The sequence below is a fragment of the Ischnura elegans genome, chromosome 5 (genome assembly GCF_921293095.1).
Source record: "Ischnura elegans chromosome 5, ioIscEleg1.1, whole genome shotgun sequence".
NCBI lineage: Eukaryota > Metazoa > Arthropoda > Insecta > Odonata > Coenagrionidae > Ischnura > Ischnura elegans.
Genome location: NC_060250.1, coordinates 35602829 through 35626704, shown reverse-complemented (window position 1 = coordinate 35626704; position 23876 = coordinate 35602829). Strand labels below are relative to the sequence as shown.

The window sequence follows — 23876 nt, the reverse complement described above, 5'->3', positions numbered from 1 at the left end:
TTCATTTTTATGAACTATTATTCGGGGTATCCAGCCTTAACCATTTCCATTGGTAATGAAAATGAATCTGGTGCGCCATTCTATCTAAATTTTCATTATTATTTTGTGCTTAAAGTCTGGGTAAAACAGTGCAATATGTTAAACTGGAGATATTTTTCCACACCTTCTCACTCGTAGAATCAACGTAATTTTTTTTAATAACCAAGAAACTTTTTTTTACAAAGCCCATAAATTGAAGTTCCACCATACCATTGCTCCTTTTTTGCTTCTCCTCATTCTTCAGGAATGTAACGCAGGCATTAACAGCGTGATAGAACCGTATTGAGATGATTGCGCCCAAGAATTCTACCGCATCTTGAATATTCGTTCCAACTGTACCCCACTTTTTTCTGTATAAGTTTGAATATATATATGAATTTTTTTATCGGTATATTTTACTTTAAGATTGATGCTTGTTTTATGCAGCTGTGTGGAGCTAGATTGCTTAAATCAAATTGATTTACTGTTTTCATCATTATCTGGGACCAAAATTACAAATGGATCTTAGGAATGGCGAAAGAAAAAGTAGATTCATTTAAATACTATTTTATTTATTAATATTTTCTTGGTATAACTCATGTGCGATTCGAAATTTGAGAAGCCAAATGCCGACATTTCTCTATTGAACTGGCAGCCGAATAAATAAGCTTTCTCTCTGGGCTGCCCTCTGGTTCGTAGAGAAAGTTGGCTATCGACTGTTGTAGCAGACACTCCGATTTTTCTATTATGAGCTTAATTTCCTTTAGATCGTGGTCTTCTCTTTCAATACATCTGCTTGCTAATGCAAGCGCTGCTGATGCCATCTCATACATGCAAACCCCTGTAAAAAAGAAAGAAAAAGGCAGATTGAACTTCAAAGTTTCAAAATTATATGGTATAGTTCAACTACAGGGGTATTAAACCAATTCTAGCATCAAATTATATCTAAAGGCCAGTTTACACGATGCGTTAACACGTATGAGTTAACGTCTGTTTGCGTGAATGATTTTTGTGGACCGGAACGGAACATTTACGAAAGGATGAACCAAATTAGAACGTGTTATTTCTTCCGTTCATGCATTCGCACAAGTTGAGTGGCAACGCGTTGCATTTTCGTGTTTATTCTCGCGTTCATACATTAATGTATGAACATTTAGACATTAACTCGTACGGGTTAATGTACCGTGTAAACAGGCCTTAAGGGCCATTTTACACGGGGAACTTAATTGCACAATCTGACGTGTGTACGAAGCCGCAGTCAAAATTGCGTCGTGTAAAGTAGTGAATTGTCAGAATGCATGGAGGTTAGATGGCAAAATAGCACCTGTTCTAATTTCGTTCGTGAATTCGCGCAATTCCACGCCGTTGTAAGAAACTAATGCAGTTCTAACCTGTGCAATCCCGTGCCTCTTGTAAAACGGCCTTAATGGTAGCAAGGGTAAAGTTGAACAGATGAAAATTAAAATCAAAGGCTAGTACAGTAAAATTTTGACGGGAATCTAACTTTTGGAAAAATATATTAGGGTGTGACTTTTTCTCTTTGAGGAGATTTCCATTTGCCGGCGATCAGGAAATACATTAAATGAACCTGGCCCCGCTGTATCTCCGCCGGCTCGCCCTGGGTATCTGCTACCATTGCCAACCATCAGCAATGAAATATCGCGAGCGATTTTCTATTCAGCGCAAAAAAATGGAGTGGAACTGAAACATCTTCTTAAAAATTGCTCTATTTTTTGATAAAGAAATGGAAATACCGGATCTAATATTTAGAAGTAGTGCAGGAAAAATGACCGCAGTATTTAAGGCAAATCAGATGTGATTTAAGTCATGTTAATTACGAAGTTTGAATACTTCGGACAAGATAATGGCGGATGCATGCGGAGGCACCTCCCCCAATAGCGGAGACACCCGCATTGATGAAAATTGCGGAACCACAATTATAACTTGTTTATATACTAAGATGGCATTGGGCTGAATGTGTACAATGGTGGATCCAGGATTTTTTCTGGGGGGCACAAGGGCCTGACAGGTAAACGGTATTCTCATATTTGAGATTATAAGCGATATATTATTGTGTAAAACATTCTCTTTCTTTTATTATGAAGCTATCTACACCAAATTAAATGATTGAGGTTCAGCAAGACACATAAAAAAACGAACGTAATGATAATTGTATTAAAAAATCTATATTTTTTAAGTGTCTGGGGGGGGGCAACGTGCCCCAGTGCCCCTTCCCCCCCTAAATCCATCTATGAATGTGTATTATTAGTTAACATGTAACTTTCTTAAACTTAGCATGTGATTTGATTAATTTTTTATTACGTTAAAAGTCAAGGTTGCTTAAGAATTCTTTTGTGCCCCCCCCCCCCTCCCATTGAGGTTTTTTCTGTATCCGCCACAGAGACAAGAGCTTGTTGGATTTAAAATGCGATAATAGGGGCTTTAAAGTTGAAGAAATAGGTGCAACTCTTATTTCAGAAGTATCACCAGTGAGATCTAAAACTCTTCATTTAGCAACTAATCATGTATTGGATACTTCCTATCCTCCCCTGATCAGCCTTTGCATTTTGTTATCTTGATATTAGCATTGCATAGACTACGCTAAGCAACAATCAATACCAGCATTGAAATACTTCATGTTGATTAGGCAGCCCCAAAGTACCCCGCGACGTAACAAAAATACAAAAATTTCATGGGCACAGAGATTTGAATCCATAGACCCCAGCTGGCAGAAGCCTGGTATGGCACATAATTGCAGAGTTGACTATCATCTCATTAATCCCCCATGTATTGCTGCCTACTCTTGGATCATTGAAAATTTGGTACATATTACTTTGAGAGCAACTTATTCACTAAAAGGTGACAGCACGAAATTCATCTTCACTTCGATCTGCTTTGTCCTTAGCATGCTATTGCAATCAAAATAGGTCTTAATACACTTAAGGTAAAATCACCTCCCATGCAACTTCAAGGCAAATTGATGAAGCTCACCTCATTGAAAAAATTATATGCGTACTTTTAGCATATTACGAGATTGAATTTTACTGTATGAATATTTTATTTAATCATAGAGTCAGAACCCACTCAGAGTTTTTCTACTATTAGGGGCATGGGCATACCCAGCAAGGGACAGAAGGGGAAAGCTGCCCCTGTAGAAGCTAAAATTGCACAAGTCTTTAAGGAAAATCAGGATTGGATTGAAATGAGAGTGTTCAACAAATTTTCTTTAAACCCACGAAAAATGATAATAGTATTCGACATGTGGCTAAAATATTTTTTTTCAAGCAAATAATTTTAAACACTAATAAAGTGCACCATAGTTTTCTTAAAATGTTGGTTTTATTCATCTTTTCCATGCTTAAATATTAAATCTTTAAACAACTACGGCTGGCCCCCCTAGTTTTGATCCTGGGTACGCCCTTGACATTAATTATGTGAGGCGTTTAGGGGGGGGAAGGGGGTCTAGCCGATTCTCACATAATCTCACATAGGGGAGAGGGGGGGGGAGGTCCTGGCAAGTACCACCAGTGACACAGCGAGGGGAGGGTCTTGGGAGATAACCCCCCCCCCCCCCAGAACTCTGACATATATTAAAATTTAATCCATTTTACGTAATTGAATAAATATTACTTATAGAAGAGTGTAAGTATTATTAAAATATCCCTCATAAAGCCGTGAAATTCACCATTTTGAACCATTTATCTTAAACATTTTCTGGGGAGGGCACCCGCACCTCCAGTGTTCCACAACCCCAGTATTAGTTGCTCCTAAAACCTCCCCTAATCTTAATTCCTAGCTGCACACCTGAGTATCACATAATTTTTTCTCCAAGAAACTGTGTAAAATTCTGATCTTAGTAGACTTAAATGCTAGACTTAACTAATCTTAAAAAAAAATAATTAAACAAACTGTTATTTTTTTAATAAATCCAAGGCAATGAAGAATAGATTAATGTATTTACACTGAAAATATCCATTATGAGCAAACTCACGTGAGATTAGGGGGAGGGAATCAAATCAAATCTCACGATATCTCACTGGGTTGGGGTTCGGAGGGGGCCCAAAAATCACCAAAATCACCTCATGAAATTGATGGACGACCCTTCATCACTTTTACCTCAGTAGTGCTAGAGTCACACAATTTTTAACTGAATTGCTGTATTTTTACAGAGATTCCCCATTTAATATCCTGTGGAACAGGACATAGAAAGTCTCTATGACTGGGATCCATATGTTGGACGAATAGTTGTCCCACGAAACAAGGTAATCTAACTTTAATATTAGGCATTGAATTTTTACCTTTCGTCCTGGAAATTCCAGGTTCCAATTTGCTCAGTGTCTCCAGCAGCTCTTTGCAAAGCTCCCATCGACGACGCAGTGGGTAATAGGGTCTATTTGAAATCTCCCACTGCAGTGCATCTTCATTGTAGAGACCTGCCAGAAGTTGACCCACTTCCAACAGTACTGCATTCCCTGGGTAGAAGCTCTTTTTCAATTTGAACAGCAACATTTCCACCTCTTCAACATCATCTTGGTCGCATTCAGTAATGACCGTGCGAGCTACTGAATGAGTCACAGCCGCTAGTGCACCGGAAATTTCATGTTTACACTCCTGGCACATCCATGCACTCGATTGGTCCAAGGGATTCTTGGAGACCACAGGTCCTTTGCTGCATTTAGGGCACTTTAGAGAGCCTAAATTTGTTCCTAATTCGTAGGGATCCTGGCATCTTTTGCAAGTACACTCAAAGTACTTCCCTTTTCGCAGGCTCTCCCTCCTTTCAATCGTCGACACCAATGTCCCGGCATAGTTGTGAGTAATGAGATCACCACACTTGAGATCGAAAGCAGCCCTGATGATGAGGGTTACGTCGCTTGGTTCATGGGCAATGCACGTACTGGGAAGGCAATCATGAGAGAGAAGAGCAGCGGTTGGGTAAATGGCCCGCAGTGGATCACCCTCTGGTCCTCTCACTTCAAAACTGTTCACATCAAGGATGGCACATATTTTTTGGAACAGATCACGTTCCTTGGACGAAATGAGACCTAATTTATAAAGAATGTACACTATGCCCTCGTCGACACTTTTCCAAATCAACGTTCCTTTGCGTGCCTCCAGATGTCCCTGTAAATAATACAACATATTGGTAAATACATTATAAAGTTTTCTTTCTATTACTGATTTTTAATGTGAGAAGCATTTTTCTGTCAACCAAGAGAAAGATAAGTCTTTTTACAAGAGAAATTCTTCAGGAGATGAGAATGGTACAGAAGCAATCTCATTCAATGTCCATGATATTACATAAGGAGATATTAAAACCCTGAACTGTTATAAAGTGATAAAGTTATAGAGATGTTTGGAGCAGCACATGCTTTGGTTGGTCATTTACTCCAAGTTTTTTACAATTAGACTTTTAAAAATGGTCTTTAGCAGACAATACATTTCATAACCAAGCTAAAGTGACTCTTAAACTTTTTATCCGCTATATTGAAAGAGGAGTGCAGTTAAATCAAATCTCACTATATCATATGGTTTCTTTCAAATATATAAAGTCCCTCATTGAGTTTGAATCAAAGTTTACCAAGAATTTTATAGTTATCTTTATTTTATTTTTCTCCCTGAATGAATTGAGCCATTCAAACTGTTTTATCTCTAATTAAAACTTTATTGCTTTCCACTTGCCTTGAGGAAACAAATAGTCTCACTGATACCCTATTTTTATGAGAAAGTGCACATTTATTATTAGAAATTGACATTCATTATTGAGTCAATACTTTTCCTCTACATTTTAATATTGCTACTACGTACATGTTTCACCATCATCATGTGTATATGCATAATATATGATGATGCTCAACAGAGAAACATGTTGTACAAATATAAAAGTTTAGTGGAAAAGTAGTAATATGATTACGAAAATGACCATTTCTACAGAGTGAACCTAATGCAGTTAAACATTTGTATTAGAGATCAGTGGTGGATCCAAAGAGAGGCAAGGGGAGGCTATAGCCCCCCACTGGATAATCCAATTTATACTAGATAAAACTCTAATTTTGTTCTTTCACCTGCTACGGATGGGACGTTAGGTACCCCTCAGGCCCCCCCAACTAGGTAGGCCCCACCTTGTCCCTATCCTGGATCCCCCACTGCTAGAAATTGAATTTTTGTTGTTTCATTTGTATTTAAAATAGCTAAATCTAAATATAGGCTCTAATTGCCTCATGCATTATCTCTTTGATTGATAAATGGCCCCCTTCTGAAATCAATCCATGGTAATACATATTTACATTCAGCACTTCTCCATCTGACATTCAGTGAGAATGGGTAACACTCTTCTAAAACATCTGTAATCAGCTGGTTTTACTGGTGGAATCACCAATGGCAATAAGTACTGTATGTGGCTTAAGCAAGAAATGGAGGGTCAACCCTCCCACCACCTCAAGAAGATCACAGTTGTAGGTTTAACCTGTCAATGCCCACGGGTGCCATATGGCACCCAGTGCAGTGCTGAGCCAATACTCCAGCAATGCACTTAGTATGTGAATTTTAGCGTATATTTCGGTGCGCATACTTAGTAGAAGGTTTCCTCTATCATTCAGTCAGTTTGAATTGTGTTCATTGTGTTAAGTACATATGTATCATATTTTTTTAAAGTGAAATATGTGTGAATTTAAAAAAACTTTGGGCGCTGATGGGCTGTGGGCACAATTTTCAAACCAATTAGGGAGGACCAAGGGTTTTCCTAGCCCCCCAACTTAAATGGTAATTTTTCCAAAAAAAGTACAAAACCAGTAGAAATGCCAAAATACTTTTAGACTTAGAAGATTCCTTAATATGCTGTTTTCAGAAGCTAATTTAAGCAAATTTTCCTGGGGAGGACCCTGGGGGCCCTCCTGTTTCACTGGGGGATATTCAATAGCCCCTAAACCCCCGTAAGTGTTGTTGACCACCCCAACATATGTATATTAAACTCTAAACTCCACCCATGGCTTTAACCCCTCCCCCAAAATACATTCCCCTCTCCAATTCCTCTCCCCAGAAAAATTTTCTGGCTATCCTTTAATACGCATATGAAAGGTATCATATGTACAATATTATTATGTGTACATTGTAATGACACAATGTTGTATTGGCATCCATTATTTAGTGCTGAAACTAACAGAACCACTGTGATTAGGCATATTTTACCTCCAACTCCATAAAGGTGGTCCACTGCTGAGGATTAGTCGACTGAAGTAGATAACAGCGTAGAGGTAGGACTGTCTGAGGTGGTAGCGCTACCTGTTGTAGAGCTCCATGCTTACGGTTCAAAGAAGCTATAGTGGCACATTCAAGTTGACTATGCCACATATTGTTGGGGCATGAAGCACAGCAGAATGGGGCCACGCGGCACACTGGGCAATGATAGAATCTGGAATCTTCTGTGAGCCCGCTGATTTTGTTCAAGCACCCCATGCAAAGAGGGGGAGATCCTGGCTGTGGCCCGACAGCCGCTGGGCTCTCCCTATGCAGAAGCTCTCCACCTTTGACATCTCTGGATGCTGCCAGATATCTAGAACATACATGTTATCTCATAAGTTGTCTTCCTGGTGATGGAAATAATGAAAAAAATTTATTTCTAATCGTAATCATATGATTGGTAGGATTTCGTTTCCATAGTTTCCATGAATTTTAAATTGTATCAGCTTAACATGCTATTTGCCTCTCTGAATCATTACTCAAAAATATTCTGTGACCAACCAGTTTTGGGGAGATCTGTGGGGGATTTTTTTTGTTTACCTTGGTGGTCAATTTGTTATGTAGTGTGGGAAGTAGACTTCTGAATTCTGAGAGAAATGCTAAATAATATTTATGTTTTGCTACTTGCTTTTTAAAGAAATAAATAACATTATTTGTTGATATGTTGTATAAATTTATCTTTTTTTAAATGAAGCAAAAATGCAAATTTTGAAGTCAGTTCTTAAATGTCAAAAATTAGTCACCGAAAGGAAACCAACAGTGTCCTTATGGAATGCCGCTATGTGGTTGGTCTTCAACCTTAATCATATATTCTAGTATGTATGTGGAGCATGTAAATTCTCCTTTCACCTTTGTGGCACTTAAAGGAGTTTTGTTAAAAAATCTATTGTGGTGGACTTACCTCCCTAAAACTTCTGATTGCTTGATGATGTATGGATGGCAGGCTTTCCCATGCACTTCCTTATGCTTCTCCTGGTGTTCCTTGGAGCAATATGATGCATTGCAGCACTGTAAGCAGGTTGTTGAAGCATTTTCAGCCCCACAGAGCTCACATGGAGCCATATTTAGTTGCCGGCACTAACGACCTTGATTGATACACCTGTGGAAGAGCAGTTGTGTTTTAGTTCATTTTTTCCTTGATTTAGATTGAGTAGATATATACTTTTGTGATAGGTGGACCAAGATGGAATGAAGACTGGCTAAGACTTAAGATTAAGTAGCACTAATGGTAAACAGATCAAGAAGTAACTGGCATATCATTGTGATTATTCAATTATTATTTAATACACCAATATCATCATAAATCTAGATGGACCTCTTTAACAGAATCTATCCATAATTATTTTATTTAGGATATCACCTAGACTGCTTTAGCTTTGCCACTGACTGAAACAAAATTAATATTCTCATTTATCTATGTAAAATATTATGATTGGATGAATTAAGTCATAATTATTAATATAAGCTCCTTTGAAATACCAAGGACCAAAGTTTTATCATCACACAGTTCAAAGAAAAAAATCAGGGGAAAAGTTTGCCCGAGCCTTCATTCAATTTCTCCATTTGGCACAACTTAAATAGATGTTAACCATTTGGTCTGGAAGTAACTCTAAATTGGCTTAAACTGAAGAAATCTACAAACTAAATCTGCAAAAAATCAATAAATATGTATCATAATACAGAAGCAAGATCAGAAAAAAAATCACTCTCAGTTCAATTTATGATGCATTGTTGCTCTTTTAAATCAATATTTTCCCAGAACCACTTTGTAATTAATGTATTTATTCTCACAGAATCAATTTAAAAAGAAGATTACCTGATGAATGCAATGTAAATGAAGAGTTATCCTCCCATATTCTTGTTCCCACTCCCAAGTTATGACAACCTTCCACCCTTAGCTAGGATAACTACTCCTACAATGGATTCTTTCATAATTGTATTTAAACCTAACATAGTTCATAATATCCTCTCCTATCAAGCAACCACACTTCTTAACCCACAGATTTTTGATAAGATGGTAATAACTTTTCAATTGATTTATTTATTCTTCTTATTGAAGAATATATTCTTCAATAAAAAGAATAAGAATATTCTTTTTATTATACCTTACACCACTGCCAAGGATGTCCTACTACTGTATCCTAATAATGACAATATCTCATGGCTACACAAATAAAAATCTTCAAATGAAATTAACTCATTCTTTCCACCAAACAATTTGAATAGATCTTCTGAGGATATCAGCATGGGGTGAATGTGAGCAGGGGTGCAGCTAGGAATTAAGGCTGGGGGGGGGGTTTAAGTGCAACTAATATTGGGGGTTAGGGGGTATGGAAAACCCACCATGATAAGCGAGAGGTACGGGGGCCCTTCCCCCAGACAAAATTTAAGATAAATTGTTAAAAATGGTGAGTTTTACAGCTTTCTGAGGTATATTTTGTTAATCCTTACACTATTTTAAAGGTAATATTAATCCAATTAAGTAAAATAGATCATACTTTAAAATTTCTCTGAGCTCTGGGGTGGGTTTTATCCCCAAAACCCCCCACCTTCCTGCACCACTGAATGTGAGACCAGGAAATACATACCTATCTCAAGAATGATCCACTCACGGAAGACCCTCATGGTGCTTTTTCACAAACTAGGTTCTTATTTTCAATAGGCTTTTTCAAACTAATTATGTATCATTAAATGGTTTCCATTTTTATCAACATTTGCATCATGAGCACCACTGATACTTTGGGATTGGTTCCCATTCAGTTTTTTCAATTGAAGGTTTGTTTTTAGAGAATCCATTTTAAGACCCTATTTCAAGAACTCTTTTCATTGAAAGGAATATTTAGGAAGCATCGGCATTCTTAAAAGGATTGCTTTGACTGGAACTGAGGAGCAAAGTTCACAGTATAACTCAAACTTCTGTCCAATGGCTTCAATCACTTTAAAGTGAACAGTGCTAAAAATTTAAAGATTATCATTATCTATTTATTTCAGTGCCTAGCAGATATATAACTCACGGGGGGGGGGGGGGGGGTGCAATGCAAAAGATATCACTTGAGTTTTGGTAATAAAAAAGTAATCAAGTCGCATGCAACATTTAAGAAAGTTTTGTCTAAACTGATTATACACATATACAAGACAATGCCATCTTACGATATAAAAAAGTTAAAATTGTGGTTCTGCAATGTTTGGCAATGCGGGCAGCGGGCCCGCAGGGGGGGGAGTCGTGCCCCCTGCACCCACATATGTATCCACCATTGATTTATTTCATATATTTTTACAGCCCTAGAACCAATTTTTGAGCACTGTAAATTACTTCATGCTTTTGATAATGTCAGGGTTCATTGAGAGAAATTAGAACCTTGCTATATTGTATAATCTAGTTATTTATTCATAAAATAATCTTGTGATAATATCTGTTTCGCGTCACTTATCTGAACCTACCAATTCAAAAAATTTAGGCTACAGCAATGTAAGGTTGCCTTGGCTGGTTCTTTTATAAAATGGGCATAATGTAATCGATGAACAGACTTAGAGGGATAGATATATGAGGGTTAGAAGAGGCAGTGGCGTAACTATGGGGGGGGGGGATGAGGGAGTGTGTCCCCCCCCCCCCCAATGCCTCAGAAAAATCAAAAAATAATTTAAATTTCTTGTCTGGATTTGATATACGCTAACTGCATCTGCTCAAAGTTAAATTTTAAGTGCCAAAATGATGTGAAATGTATTTTCAGGCATGTTATTCTTCAAAATAGGTACATATTTCCTTAAATCCCCGTTTCTGGAGGGTGTAGCCCTCACTAACCCCTCTCATCTCCCCCAAAGCCCCCATATCCCCCCAAAGCATATTCCTAGTTAAGCCACTGAGAGGAGGTGAACCTATTCGATTGGCATTGTAACATTGGAATATCATATCCCTCAGGGGCTGAAAATGTTCCTAAAATTTTTAATCATTTTGCCTCATAAGTTGGTTTGTATTCAACTTGTCGCTTTCATAACAGAACTCCAATTTACTAAGATATGCCCTTTAATAGAAATATTTTCCTGCTCTTAAGAAACTTCAAGTGAAACAGAAAACTCAATTCTTATTAACATTTGTAATGCTTATTGCAGTTACTTGAATGGCAGACACATTTCTTCCATTGGTTACCATCATATGCTGTCGATCCTCTTCGAATTTTTGTTGAGGACACATTAGGGTCTCACCAATGTTTTGAGCATCTATGTAATGGTAGTTCCCTCTGGAGAAAATTTAAGGAATTTAAGGATTTAAGGAATCCAATAAAGTAAAATGGATTAAACTTAAAAATTTCCATGAGCTTTGGGGGGATTTTATCTCCCAAAACCAGTGCTTAATGCTAGATACCATTTAACTGCTCAAATATTTTTATGACCTAGAAAAATATACTGTAATGCTGTGTAAAAATATACTCAATATCAAACGGTTTGAAAATAAACTAAAAAATATCTTATCACGCGCCCTACTAAACCACGGTTTCGGATTTACCGCGGGTCTCACCTTACCCCCGAAGTCATAACATTATGATTTTGGTGGTTTAACTATTTTTCCGAAATTTATCCTGAGTCGCCAGCCGATGAGTATCGATAAGCCGTAAACGCGGTCGGCAACATAATCTAGTGTCATCACTCATCATGCTCCCGAAAATTACTCCATCCCCTATTTCCATTGTAAGTCAGAGATCACTTGAGAAAATTCAATTCCCAAAGTTCGCAACGGCTTCGCAACGGGAAGGCAGGCAAACTTCTATTTAAGCCATTATAAAATAAATTTTAGGTAAAATTAATTTATAGAAGTTTCTTCTTTGTTTCCCAAGAGGTTTCCCGTAGTAACGTGAATATACACTCAGTTCCCCTTGACCGGCGGTATAAATGATTTTTACTTTACCGAAAAACAATCTCCGACTTCTAGAAAAATTTGCAAATTTCAGTTTCATATCATATCCAGATTCTATCGCTCAAGTGCCGATACTCTCGATATTTAAAAGTGTATCTATTAATCTTCTTCTATAAGACGGTCGCCTGAAATTTACCTTCAGAAGTGGGTACACGATTTTAATTTCGATTCGATAATCTTTGAATCCCGTAATCTAATTGGCCTATCACCAATGACACTTCATAAACTTAAGTCGGATGAAATATAATAAACCAACTTTGATTTAATCTTAGCCTATAGCTTTATTTTTAAAGAAAACTAAGCTTTTTTCGTGGCAATTTGTGAACTAGTAGTAGTAGTATTTGAATTTAGGGTGCGTCGACGGCTAGGTCATTTCGAACTTTTTGTGAAATATTTTTAGCATCCGATGCTTGCGGGGTTTGCTGGTGGCAAAGCGACGTTTTTATAATGCTTTTTTCCGAGGGTAGTTGAGGATCGTCTAAATGAGTGAACTCGTGCTGAATCAAAAGAGACGGCAGGGTGGCAAGTGGTCATTTGCTGGCATCATATTTTACGACGCTTCGCGTGTTCCAATCTCCCGCAGTTCCTCTGTCGCGACATTTTTTTCATGTTTTTTTGGCGCCTTTCCCTCTTTCGCAGTCATTGAGTGAAGGGCCGGTCTCTGGAGAGTAACACACAGTCAACGCGTGCTTGTTTTGAGGGCTGATATTTCTACAAGCATAAAATACATGCTAAAATTGAAAAATATAGCGTGTGCTAAAATAATTATAAATTTAGTTTGAAATAAAGTTTAATTCATTATAAATTTTAAAAAAAGCTATACACGGCGATTAAATTAAAGTCAATTTACTAGGTTTCATCCGACTTAGATTATAAAAGTGATAGCCCAGTTTCATTAATCCATTTGAAGGTATTAGAATCGAAATTAAAATCGCGTACCCACTTCGGAAGGTCAATTTTAGGCGACAGTTTTATAGGAAATTGAAATTTCCGCTTAACCCATTTAGACCGAACTAACTAACGCAACTGATTTTTATTATTTTTTATATCATATTTATTTTACTACTAATTATGAGATATTATGAAAGAAGACCCGAACAAATATTTGTAAATTTGTTTTCAAGCATGTTCCCAAATGGGAACACGCCACGAAATGTTGCCATTGCTTGAAAAATAAATATATACTTGACCAAAAAACCAAGTTTCACAATGTAATAAATATTGGTCTTTTGAATAAATGAGCATGTGTCACTGGAGAGCGAGTTTTGAGGAAAATATCGAATAAACCGCATACTCACTACAGAGGTGATGAAAATAACCAAATTTGAAAAGGTATAATTAATGACCAATGTATACAAAAGTCATGCGATTCGCTTTAAAACATACTTTCATACTCAATTTACACAAAAAAGCTACAAAAGTAATCACAGATGTGAAATGTAATTTTCATGAATTTTTACAAATCCGCTCCCTAATGAGAACATTTTACTGTAAACGCTTAATTGCGGAAACAGCGATTCAACGAAATTTTCTTTTCGTTGTGGGTAATCCTATAGTATTTTCTCGGATTTGTGATTGCCGCTCGAGCCAAGTGGTGTTCTATTTCTTTAATTGAACACGACACATATTTATGCAGTTGAATTTTATGACGTTTTACTGATTCAATGTTGTGCAGCGTATCATATAGAACTTCAGATCCAGAGAAGAAATAAAAATTCTAAAATGTTCTGCAGTATAATTAGCAAAATTTTATCAGCTTTAAAGCTGTTACAATCAATTTATATCTGTGTTGATTATGAATGAATTGGTCATAATCTTGTTAAGAGTGATAATTTTCTTAAAAATATGTGTTGCACCAAGTTTTTGCTATTTGTAAGATGCTTGAAGTTCACATATTGCTAAAAAATAAGATTATGGAATGTAACAGGTATTAAATGAAAAAAAATTTACTTAAGGTGAATATTTGAGTGTAACCGTTCATTATCCTCGAACGACGGGCAATCGGGATACGCATTTGCAATTAAAAACGGTAGTTATAAATAAATTATTCCCATTTACTTTTAATAAGAAGATTTTCTTCTTTATATAGGAAATCTTTCATTAATGTTTATAATTTCTCCTGTTCGGCTGATATTCTATTATGTCTCTTCCAACAGTTGAATTATTTTTGTGCTGTGAGAATCGATGGAGCAAAACCAAAACTTCGATTAATTTGTATCTTCATCACGTTCTGAGACATGCTTTGGGAAAAACCAGCGAAGCAAGTTTGTAGTGTGAGATTTTTGATGCCCTTAAAAAATCACACCTGCTTGACGGTAACAGAAATAAAAATTTCCGACATGCATTCGAATTTCAAGCTGACACGAACCAGATTTACGTCATGATATTATTTTGAGTACAAGTCATGTGAATTTTTTCTGATTTTTTTCAACCTCACAAACCATTAATAAGACCCAGCGCCACGGGATGACATGCTACCATCTCCCTGTCTCCAGCAGCTGTCCAAGTGGCTGTCGGTTAAAGGGTTGCTCGAATATATCAATATTATTACCGCCACCCAGAGCGTTCGCAATGATGTCTTATACTCTAAATTTCACGTCATTTCTCATGATTTCGGCTACCATTTCGTTGCGTAAAATCTAATAGGACGTGAAATGTTTTCGAAGGCTATGGAACAAGGTTTTAGAATAAATTGCTTTTCGCAAATCCTCCTTTTACTGAAGCATCACAATTGTCATGCTTTTCAAATTAACCGTGATTCACCTGAGAGCATCCACCAAGGACGGATCCAGGATTTTTTCTTGGTCGGGGGCCACCAAAGGGGGAGGGGCTCGCAGGAAAACGGTATTCTCATGTTTGGGATTAAGAGCTACATGTAACAATTACTCTATGGAATATACTATTAATTTTAATATAAAAGTTATAAATATGTGAATATTTATAACTTTTTTATAAATATGTGAATATTTATAACTTATATATTAAAATATAAATTAATTAATATTTGTACAAAAAAACTCGTCTATTTCTTAAGCATCTGGGGGTGGGCACGTACCCCGTGCCCCCGCCCATAATCCGCCAATGGTATCCACCACTGGACTCCCCGTTTGGCACTGTTTATACTCCAGATAAGGCTCTTTAATAGATTTTTTCACCCCGGGAGTATCATTTTGCATTGCTCGGTTTTGATAGCAGGTCATATTGATTAATTATTAGATGTAGTCGGTAGAGTCAACTTCAACTACAATTGTCAATCATTCCTTTTATTCGCGGCGAAAATTTTAATCAGTTATTTTCTATGAAATTTAGGCTAAGTGAAATGTCTTGGCCCTCTGTGAGGTCATCAAGTTCTTCATTCCATCTTCTTAAAAAAAAAATCATTGTCTTGTATGGATCCAAAGATTTTCCCTAGGGCCCTTCTCTCACAACATCTGAGTGAGTGCGCCTCTGCCGAAGATAATGTCCAGCATTTACATCCATAAGTGACAACAGCTCTAATTAAAGTTTTATAATATAGTTTCTACTTAGCATTTCTTCTGATAAGTCTATTTTTCAGCATTTTATGATTCTTTAAGTACTTACGCTCTGATGTCAGCAGTGATTCTCTCTTTTATGCAAGCCCTTATAGAGTTATCGGAATTCACTTATGTTCCTAGGCAGAAGAATGTTCTAGTCAATTGAGATTCACTTTCACTACAACTATCAATCATTCCTTTGATTCGCATCGAAAACTTTATCTGTTATTTTCTATGAAAAGTTAAAATAAGCTATTTCTTATTTTATTTGAAAAAAAATATTTCATGTCATATAGGGTAATGAAATCCAACCCAATGATATCAATTAGGTATTTCATTTTGGATGTCATGACCTAACCATCAATTTATTTTCTTAGCGGTACATACACATCATTTACTGTGTTCTAGATCTGTAAATATCGTTTGTCACGTTATTATGCTCATTCTTTATAGTAAATAATTTAGTGCGAAAGATCCACAGAGAAAAAATCATTCGCCTTGACCGGGATTCGAACTCGGATCCCCCGATTTCCGGTCGAGTGCTTTAGCCAGTTTAGCTACCGAGGCGTCATTCTTCCCTGTGGATATTTGCGGACACTACCGGACAAGGTGTTGCTGGACAGCAGGGCATATGATGCCACAAGCAGTCCAAGTCGTGCGCACAGCGCCACAGCCGGAGAGCAGGCCCGGACATAGAACAAATAGAGGTGTTCGCTCGTGACTAATTTAAAGTATACCGGGACTAGCCGCGGTGATAACTTTTACGGGAGTCACCCGCAAAGCACAATCGTGCGAAAGATCCACAGAGAAAAAATCATTCGCCTTCGAAACCGGATCCCGGTCAAGCTACCGAGCTTGACCGAGCTTAGCCAGTTAAGCTACCGAGGCGTCCTTCTTCCCTGTGGATATTTTCGGACACTACCGGACAAGGTGTTGCTGGACAGCAGGGCATATGATGTCCGGTAGTGTCCGAAAATATCCACAGGGAAGAAGGACGCCTCGGTAGCTTAACTGGCTAAGCTCGGTCAAGCTCGGTAGCTTGACCGGGATCCGGTTTCGAAGGCGAATGATTTTTTCTCTGTGGATCTTTCGCACGATTGTGCTTTGCGGGTGACTCCCGTAAAAGTTATCACCGCGGCTAGTCCCGGTATACTTTAAATTAGTCACGAGCGAACACCTCTATTTGTTCTATGTCCGGGCCTGCTCTCCGGCTGTGGCGCTGTGCGCACGACTTGGACTGCTTGTGGCATCATATGCCCTGCTGTCCAGCAACACCTTGTCCGGTAGTGTCCGCAAATATCCACAGGGAAGAATGACGCCTCGGTAGCTAAACTGGCTAAAGCACTCGACCGGAAATCGGGGGATCCGAGTTCGAATCCCGGTCAAGGCGAATGATTTTTTCTCTGTGGATCTTTCGCACGATTGTGCTTTGCGGGTGACTCCCGTAAAAGTTATTACCGCGGCTAGTCCCGGTATACTTTAAACAATTTAGTCTTAAACTCGAAATGATAAAATAACTGTACGAATGAGTGATTTTATAAATGTAAATCGTAGGCGAAGGGTTTGCGTTGGGAATACATCTAACTTCGTATACGTGTATAAATAAATAGGTTTTTCAATATCAGTTACTTTGTTTTTGCACTTTGTAATAATTGAGCTTAAAATTGGTTGTTATTTGAAATGAAATCAATATTTTTATGGTGTAAGATGCGAGATAGGTATTTTAAAGCACTCTTTTTAAATTCATCATTTCACAGTCTCCTACCTAACTCTGAGGAAGGTGGTAATGTGCCACCGAAAATTTAGTACTGTGAGTGTTTTTTATCTTTTTTTTGTGTCCTGTGATTCTGCCCAACTTGGGATATTTTTATGTTTTTTAAATTCATAATTTTTGGCTATAATAATAATTGGAATGAATTTGAGTGAGTTTGTGCGAAGATTTTTTTATTGCGTTACAAAAGTGCTGAAATTTTGGCGTGGTGGTCTCCGGTGACAAGGAAAGACGGATTTGGATTTCGTAATGCCTTATCGATTACACATTCTTAACGTGTCTGCGGCGAAAAAATCTGTAGAAAGCGAAAATCTGCTGTTGTATTTAAATGGTATGCAGAGCTCCCGTTCCGAAATTGACGAGACCGATTCCATGACTTTGGTATGCCATATTGTGAATTGCGATATAGGAAAAATACAGCAAATCGCTCTCAGCTTCCGTCAGGATCGCACGGTAGTGAGTACGTGTGGCGGGAAGTATGCGCGTTTCCTCCTACTTCTAGGCCCAGTTGTCTCGGCTATAATTGGATCACAGACTCATGACTCACTTCACTGGAATTCTTCTGTCGCTGACACCTCTTGGCGAAATTATGGAGCGGGCTGAAGCCTTCTCCGCCCAACCTTAAATCTCCTAGTCTCTATTCTTTGTGAATCTTTGCCTATCTCGTTTGTTCAGGGTAGTATTCCAGTGCTGTCACTGGTGCATGTCAAGACACGTCGTAATATTCGCATGAATTAACCCTCTTAGTGCCACCGAAATTTCGTGGTAAGTACTAGCGAAAATTTAAGAATTTTGTAGCACTTTATGAAAAAACACGACGTGAAGTTACTATTTTAGATATCTATGCAATTTTGGATGTATGTACCAATGTAATGTAATACCACTAAAATGGAATTATTTGTTGGTTATAATATTCCAATGCATTGGATAATGGATAAAACATAATTTATGTACTTCTAATGACTTCATATCCGGTCTACGCTCGAGCTATATGGGGGCTTCCATTAATTACGCGAAGCGGTTAGGGGGGGAGGAGTTCAAGCCGATTCTCACCCAATCTCACGTGGGGGTAAGGAGGGTCCTGGCAAGTATCACGTAATTTTTTTCAGCAAGCAGTGCAAAATTGCGGTATCAGATACTAGTCTTAATCAGTGGTGGATCCAGTATAGGGATAAGGGGGGGGGCTAAGTAGACGGTAACTTCCCAACAGTATTGGGGCACGAACAAAATTACCATTCTATCAAGTGTAAATAGGATATCCAAGGGGATGGACTATAGCCCATTTAGCCCCTCCCCCATAGATCCGCCTCTGGTCTAAACTTATGTTAAATAAAAATAATTAAACAAATTGTTTCTTTTTAATAAATCCAACGCGTGGAAGTATATATTAACGTATTTAGACTAAAAATACGCATTTTGAACAATCTCACGTGATATTAGAGGGAACGGATCGAGCCAAATCTCACGATTTCTCAATAAGAGGAGAGGGGGGGGGGTCCATAAATTGCCGAAATCACCTCGCGTAAATAAATAATGGACGCCCCCTATAAGATCGTGGCACTTTTCGCGCGTGGAGCAAAAGCCGATATATCGGTCCGTGGCACCAGGAGGATTAAGAAGATAAGAACAGGTGGCCGAGTGTGCAAGATTACATCCTCGTTAATAAGAAAGATAACTATCGATTAAAACTTGGAACGAAAATTTTCGTGCACTTCAGACCGAAAGTTTTCATGCAAAAATTCCACAACTTTTTATCTTGTTTTATTGTATTTAATTTATGCGACAATGGATATTTTTCCTGAGATGTCAAACTCTTCGACTCTAAATTTCACCAGAATTTATTAAAAATAATGGTCCAATGGTTTTTATTTTCGTCGGTTGATAAGCTTGAGGCAATCGGGCATACTTACAACCAATGACTAGCTTTATTCAAATGATTTTCTACAGCTTTCGTCACAAAAATCTGACTGTGGTAATATAAGAAAAAATAAAATACTTGAAAGGGAATTTTTAAGTATGAACGAATTAAATTTTCCAATTGCTCATGTAAACTGAATTGAACAACTAATATGTGAACTCGTTACCGCCAGGGATGTCGACATATAAAAAATATTGGGGGGGAGGGCCAAACCGGGGATCTTGCCCCGGGAAATTTTATACTTAGTGAGTTTTAAGCTTTTTAAGCATTTTAAAAGAGTCATTTGATGAACATCAGAACCCTGATAACTCCAATCTCGATATCTGGACACTCCGGGGAAAATCGACAAGCCTGACACATTTTTTCCTCACTCCCATAACGAATTTTTGAGGGGGCTCGGGCTCCCTCAGGCCCCATGGAGTCGGCGCCACTGCGCACAACGTGTGATAAATCGATGTTCAATAAATGGTATTTTGGTCGCTGTGTAATTGATAAAACAACTTCAATCCAAAGAGCCTATGACCCTTTGCCATCACCTCGGTGAATATTCTCATCAGTACTTTATTGGAAACAAGTTCTCCACCTTACTGTATTGAGTGCCCTTTTTCTGCAGCTTTCGTTATAGGTTGATTACTATGGCGTCATATTTCCTTCTACGTGTCGATTTGGACTTCTAAAAATCATTCTCTTGAAAAAAAGATTCTGACCGTATGCGTACTTAGTCCTCTTTCATTATTGCTGGAAAAAGGAGTGGCGAAGATTTCATTTTTTACATATTTGGAGTGTGCAATGAGCTACTTCAAAATGTGAGAACCACTTGATTTATCGGACAATTTCACTGTCTGCTTCTTAGCGCCTTCGTTAGTATGTTTACATATGCGTGTAGTGTGCATTTAAATATACTCATATAAGTAAAAGTTCCTGATGCAATTTCATTTGGAACAATGGCTCTTCACAGTTTTGAGGAAACCTTAGAGATATAAAGTACGTTATTTTGTCTCCCTCTTATTGAAATTCTCCAATACAATATTGGGGGGGGAGGGCCAAACCGGGGATCTTGCCCCGGGAAATTTTATACTTAGTGAGTTTTAAGCTTTTTAAGCATTTTAAAAGAGTCATTTGATGAACATCAGAACCCTGATAACTCCAATCTCGATATCTGGACACTCCGGGGAAAATCGACAAGCCTGACACATTTTTTCCTCACTCCCATAACGAATTTTTGAGGGGGCTCGGGCTCCCTCAGGCCCCATGGAGTCGGCGCCACTGCGCACAACTGTCAAGAAAAGAACTGAGCTATTATCAAAGAATGAGGGTTTAAAATAAGCTTTAGAGATCGCCAATATGTCCTCCCATTTTCTCATCTTTAGTGCTCATAACGGTGTCATCGTCGCGTATGTCATCAAGCTTGTAATTGGTTTGCGAAGCCATTATATCCCCTAGCGGTATGGTTAGTGTAACGGGTCCTAGAGTTCCCGTTCTTCATGATGATAGAAAGGCGGAATAATTTTTCTCAGTATTCAAGATTTGAAACTAAACTACCATTATGTTTCATTTTTGTTCAGTGAATTCATTGATTTGACTGACAATGAGCGATTTTTTATAACTTTTGATTATTATCTTGACTATTAATAATCTTATTATAATATAATATTAAAATATCTTATTATAAAGTTTCTTCACTGCTTATTTTTGACGCTAATTATAAATTTTTAATGTGTGCAATTCAATTTCAGTAAATTTGTTAATAATATATGTGCCTTTCAAATTTCTACCCAGACGGCACAGGAAGTTTTCGTAAGTGAATACGAGGGTGGACCATCAAGATACAAAAATCGCGCTTAGGAAGTTACTAAAAAGGTTTTGTTTCTTTATTTCCTTTAATGGCGAAAAAAGATGCAAGAGGACTGGCAAATTCATATGCATCGATAAAATTGTATCTCATCGATAAAACTGTATTCGGTCTGGGACTATTTTCTTTCGCGGGTGGTGCCATCGTGCCATATCCTCCTAGAAAGATCACATGTCTTCACAGGCTAGCACAAGCCGTTGGAGATCGCGTCGTTTACGTAACGTCTTACCATATTTCAGGGATTTTTGTGGTTAAGTTTGTGAAAAATAGAGTGTCTGGTAATAGTGAAGTTGCCCTTATTCTTTAATTTCATTCACTGGGCTTCAGAAACGTGTTTGTGAGATATTTTTGTTAAAAATGCCTTTCGTGTGTGTATTGTCGGGATGACGTAATGGAAACTCCGGGACATGGTTCAAGTTTTTAGCTTTCCAAAAGATCCTGAGTTGAAGAAGAAGTGCATTTGGGCGATAAGAAGAAAACATTTCACCCCTACGAAAAACTGTGAGGTATGTACTCTTTATCGCTGTAATTATTTGGATGTAATTTTAAGTTAGAAGTGGCTTCGGGATGTTGATGCATCAACTATTCAGTACTTAAGTACTATAGTACTATTCAGTACTAAAAATGCAGATTCAAAATATTGTAGCAGCAATTCTTTTGAAAATTCTTGCATTTTAGTTGTCTTTTTTGTATTAATTCATTCGGTAAACGTGTGGTTAAAGGAGAAACTAGGAATAAGCTGCCAAGTTTGTAGGATCGAATATTGCTTCTTAGCTTGCCCTATGGTGTATTACACGTCGGCTTTCATCATTTCAAATTATCTTATGCTATAGTTTATAACAATAAAAATATCAGGCATACAAATATTTACTATATTTACGAGCCTAGTAATTTGATTTCTCATGCAGAAATACCAAAAATTGGAAATGATTTGACCTAATAAGTTACATTGTATTTTATTATTTATTAATTTTAGGTGTGTGAGCTTCACATCGCACCATTGTGATATCAGAAAGTAATCTGTGGCCTTGGACGAGAAGACGAGGTGAAAATTCTTGCTGAATTGAAGGTGCCCAGATTGCAGGAAGGTACCATTGCTTCACTGTTACCTGTCGCCAAGAAGACAGACATTGTGGCAGAAGTGACATATTTGTGGATGTGGATTTGATTTGTGCAAGTTGATGCTGTGATAGTGGACGTTCATCGGAGAAAGTATTGAAGATAGTTTTTATGTATCGACCAGTTTTCTTTTAAATAATTTTCTATTCGAAAGAGAATAAGAGTAATTGTTTCGCTAAATTAGATGTGGAATAGAAGAGAAAATTGGAAATATTATTGTGGTTGACAATAGACAATACATAATATATGTATTGTATTTCTGTGGGTTTTTTCTTTCCTGCCTCGTTAAAATTTCTTGTGGTGGTGACTTCATGCAAAGTAAGTATAAAATCGGAGGTGTGATCTAAGAGATAACATGTTTTATTTTACAAGTGTTTATGCTGGTGATTTGGCAGGACTTTCATATTTTTAATAGGTTGATACATTTACTGCAGTGACCTAGAGACTTTTACTCATCCCACATAATTTTTCAAATACTTTAGCGCCTGATATGGGTAAGTTTTAGTAGCTGAGACTGAACTATACGTTAATTTTTGCTCGCATTTTGATGAATTCGATCATACTAATAGCAGATGTGTCAGCAATCCTGTTTCATCGGCAATTTTTATTTAAAAATTTTATTTCGTCAGGTTTTAGGGTAAGCTTTTTAATGCTCGTGGGCTATGTGATGTCTTATTTAGGGTCAAAATTAATAAGAATTTACTCTTATTAACATCTCAAGGTTTCCAAGTAAGTACGAGCCACTTAAGAATGCTGGATGCTGGGGATGCGTGAATTAGCCTTGAGAATCTCATTTTTCGCAGTTATTTAAGTGGCCGAATAAGTTTTGTAAGTTCTCAATAGGTAAATAGTACTGTATCATGGTAATTAGAATTCATGATATAGTATTATTTACCTATTGAGAACTTACAATTCATAATGATTCATAACATTCTCGCTACGGTTGGTAGCTATCGATTGTGTTGCGTTCGATACATTTTTCGATCGTGCGAGTTACGATATATCTAATTTTCGACCCAATCGATTGAGATTAGCCTGAGTGCTGTGTTCCTGCGCGCTTCGTATCCTATCGTACGTGCTTCGTAGCGGACATTCACATGCTGCGTACGCGCTTCGTCGACAGGCCGCGAATGGAAATTATCCATTGACGAAAAGCGACGAAGCGGCATAGTATCCCCGTTGTCAATGGGTACTATGTACATACGAATTAGATACGGAGGGTTCTGTGCCGTCTGGGTAGTATCGTATGCAATGCATTGTATTTATCTATCTTACTTCAAAATTCCTAGAAAAAATATCCAAATAGGCCAAATGGAAATGAATTATTAAAGACGTTCTACCGGTGAAGACAGGTTTATTTGAAAAAATTTATGAATCACCCTGACCAGTCCTCCTTACCCTTTTAACCATTATAACTCAAATTCCCTTATGCATAATATGTTGTATTTCTTACCCGCTTACGTGACATTCCTCTACGTTGAGCATTGGTGACTTCGGATAAATCAATAAGCTCTAGCAAAAAAGATGGAATC

General features: G+C 37.6%; 1 protein-coding gene across 1 annotated transcript in view; it reads right to left on the bottom strand.

The window, feature by feature from the left end:
* Positions 1-569: 569 nt before the first annotated feature.
* Positions 570-23876, bottom strand: part of LOC124158714 (SET domain-containing protein SmydA-8-like) — a 35495-nt gene continuing 12188 nt past the window's right edge. The window contains exons 2-5 of the mRNA XM_046533963.1: positions 8159-8356; positions 7207-7570; positions 4317-5142; positions 570-859 (exon numbers count right to left, since the gene is read on the bottom strand). Coding sequence (XP_046389919.1) covers positions 615-859; positions 4317-5142; positions 7207-7570; positions 8159-8319 — 1596 coding nt within the window. The 5' untranslated portion in view covers positions 8320-8356 and the 3' untranslated portion in view covers positions 570-614. The remainder of the gene's footprint in view (positions 860-4316; positions 5143-7206; positions 7571-8158; positions 8357-23876) is intronic.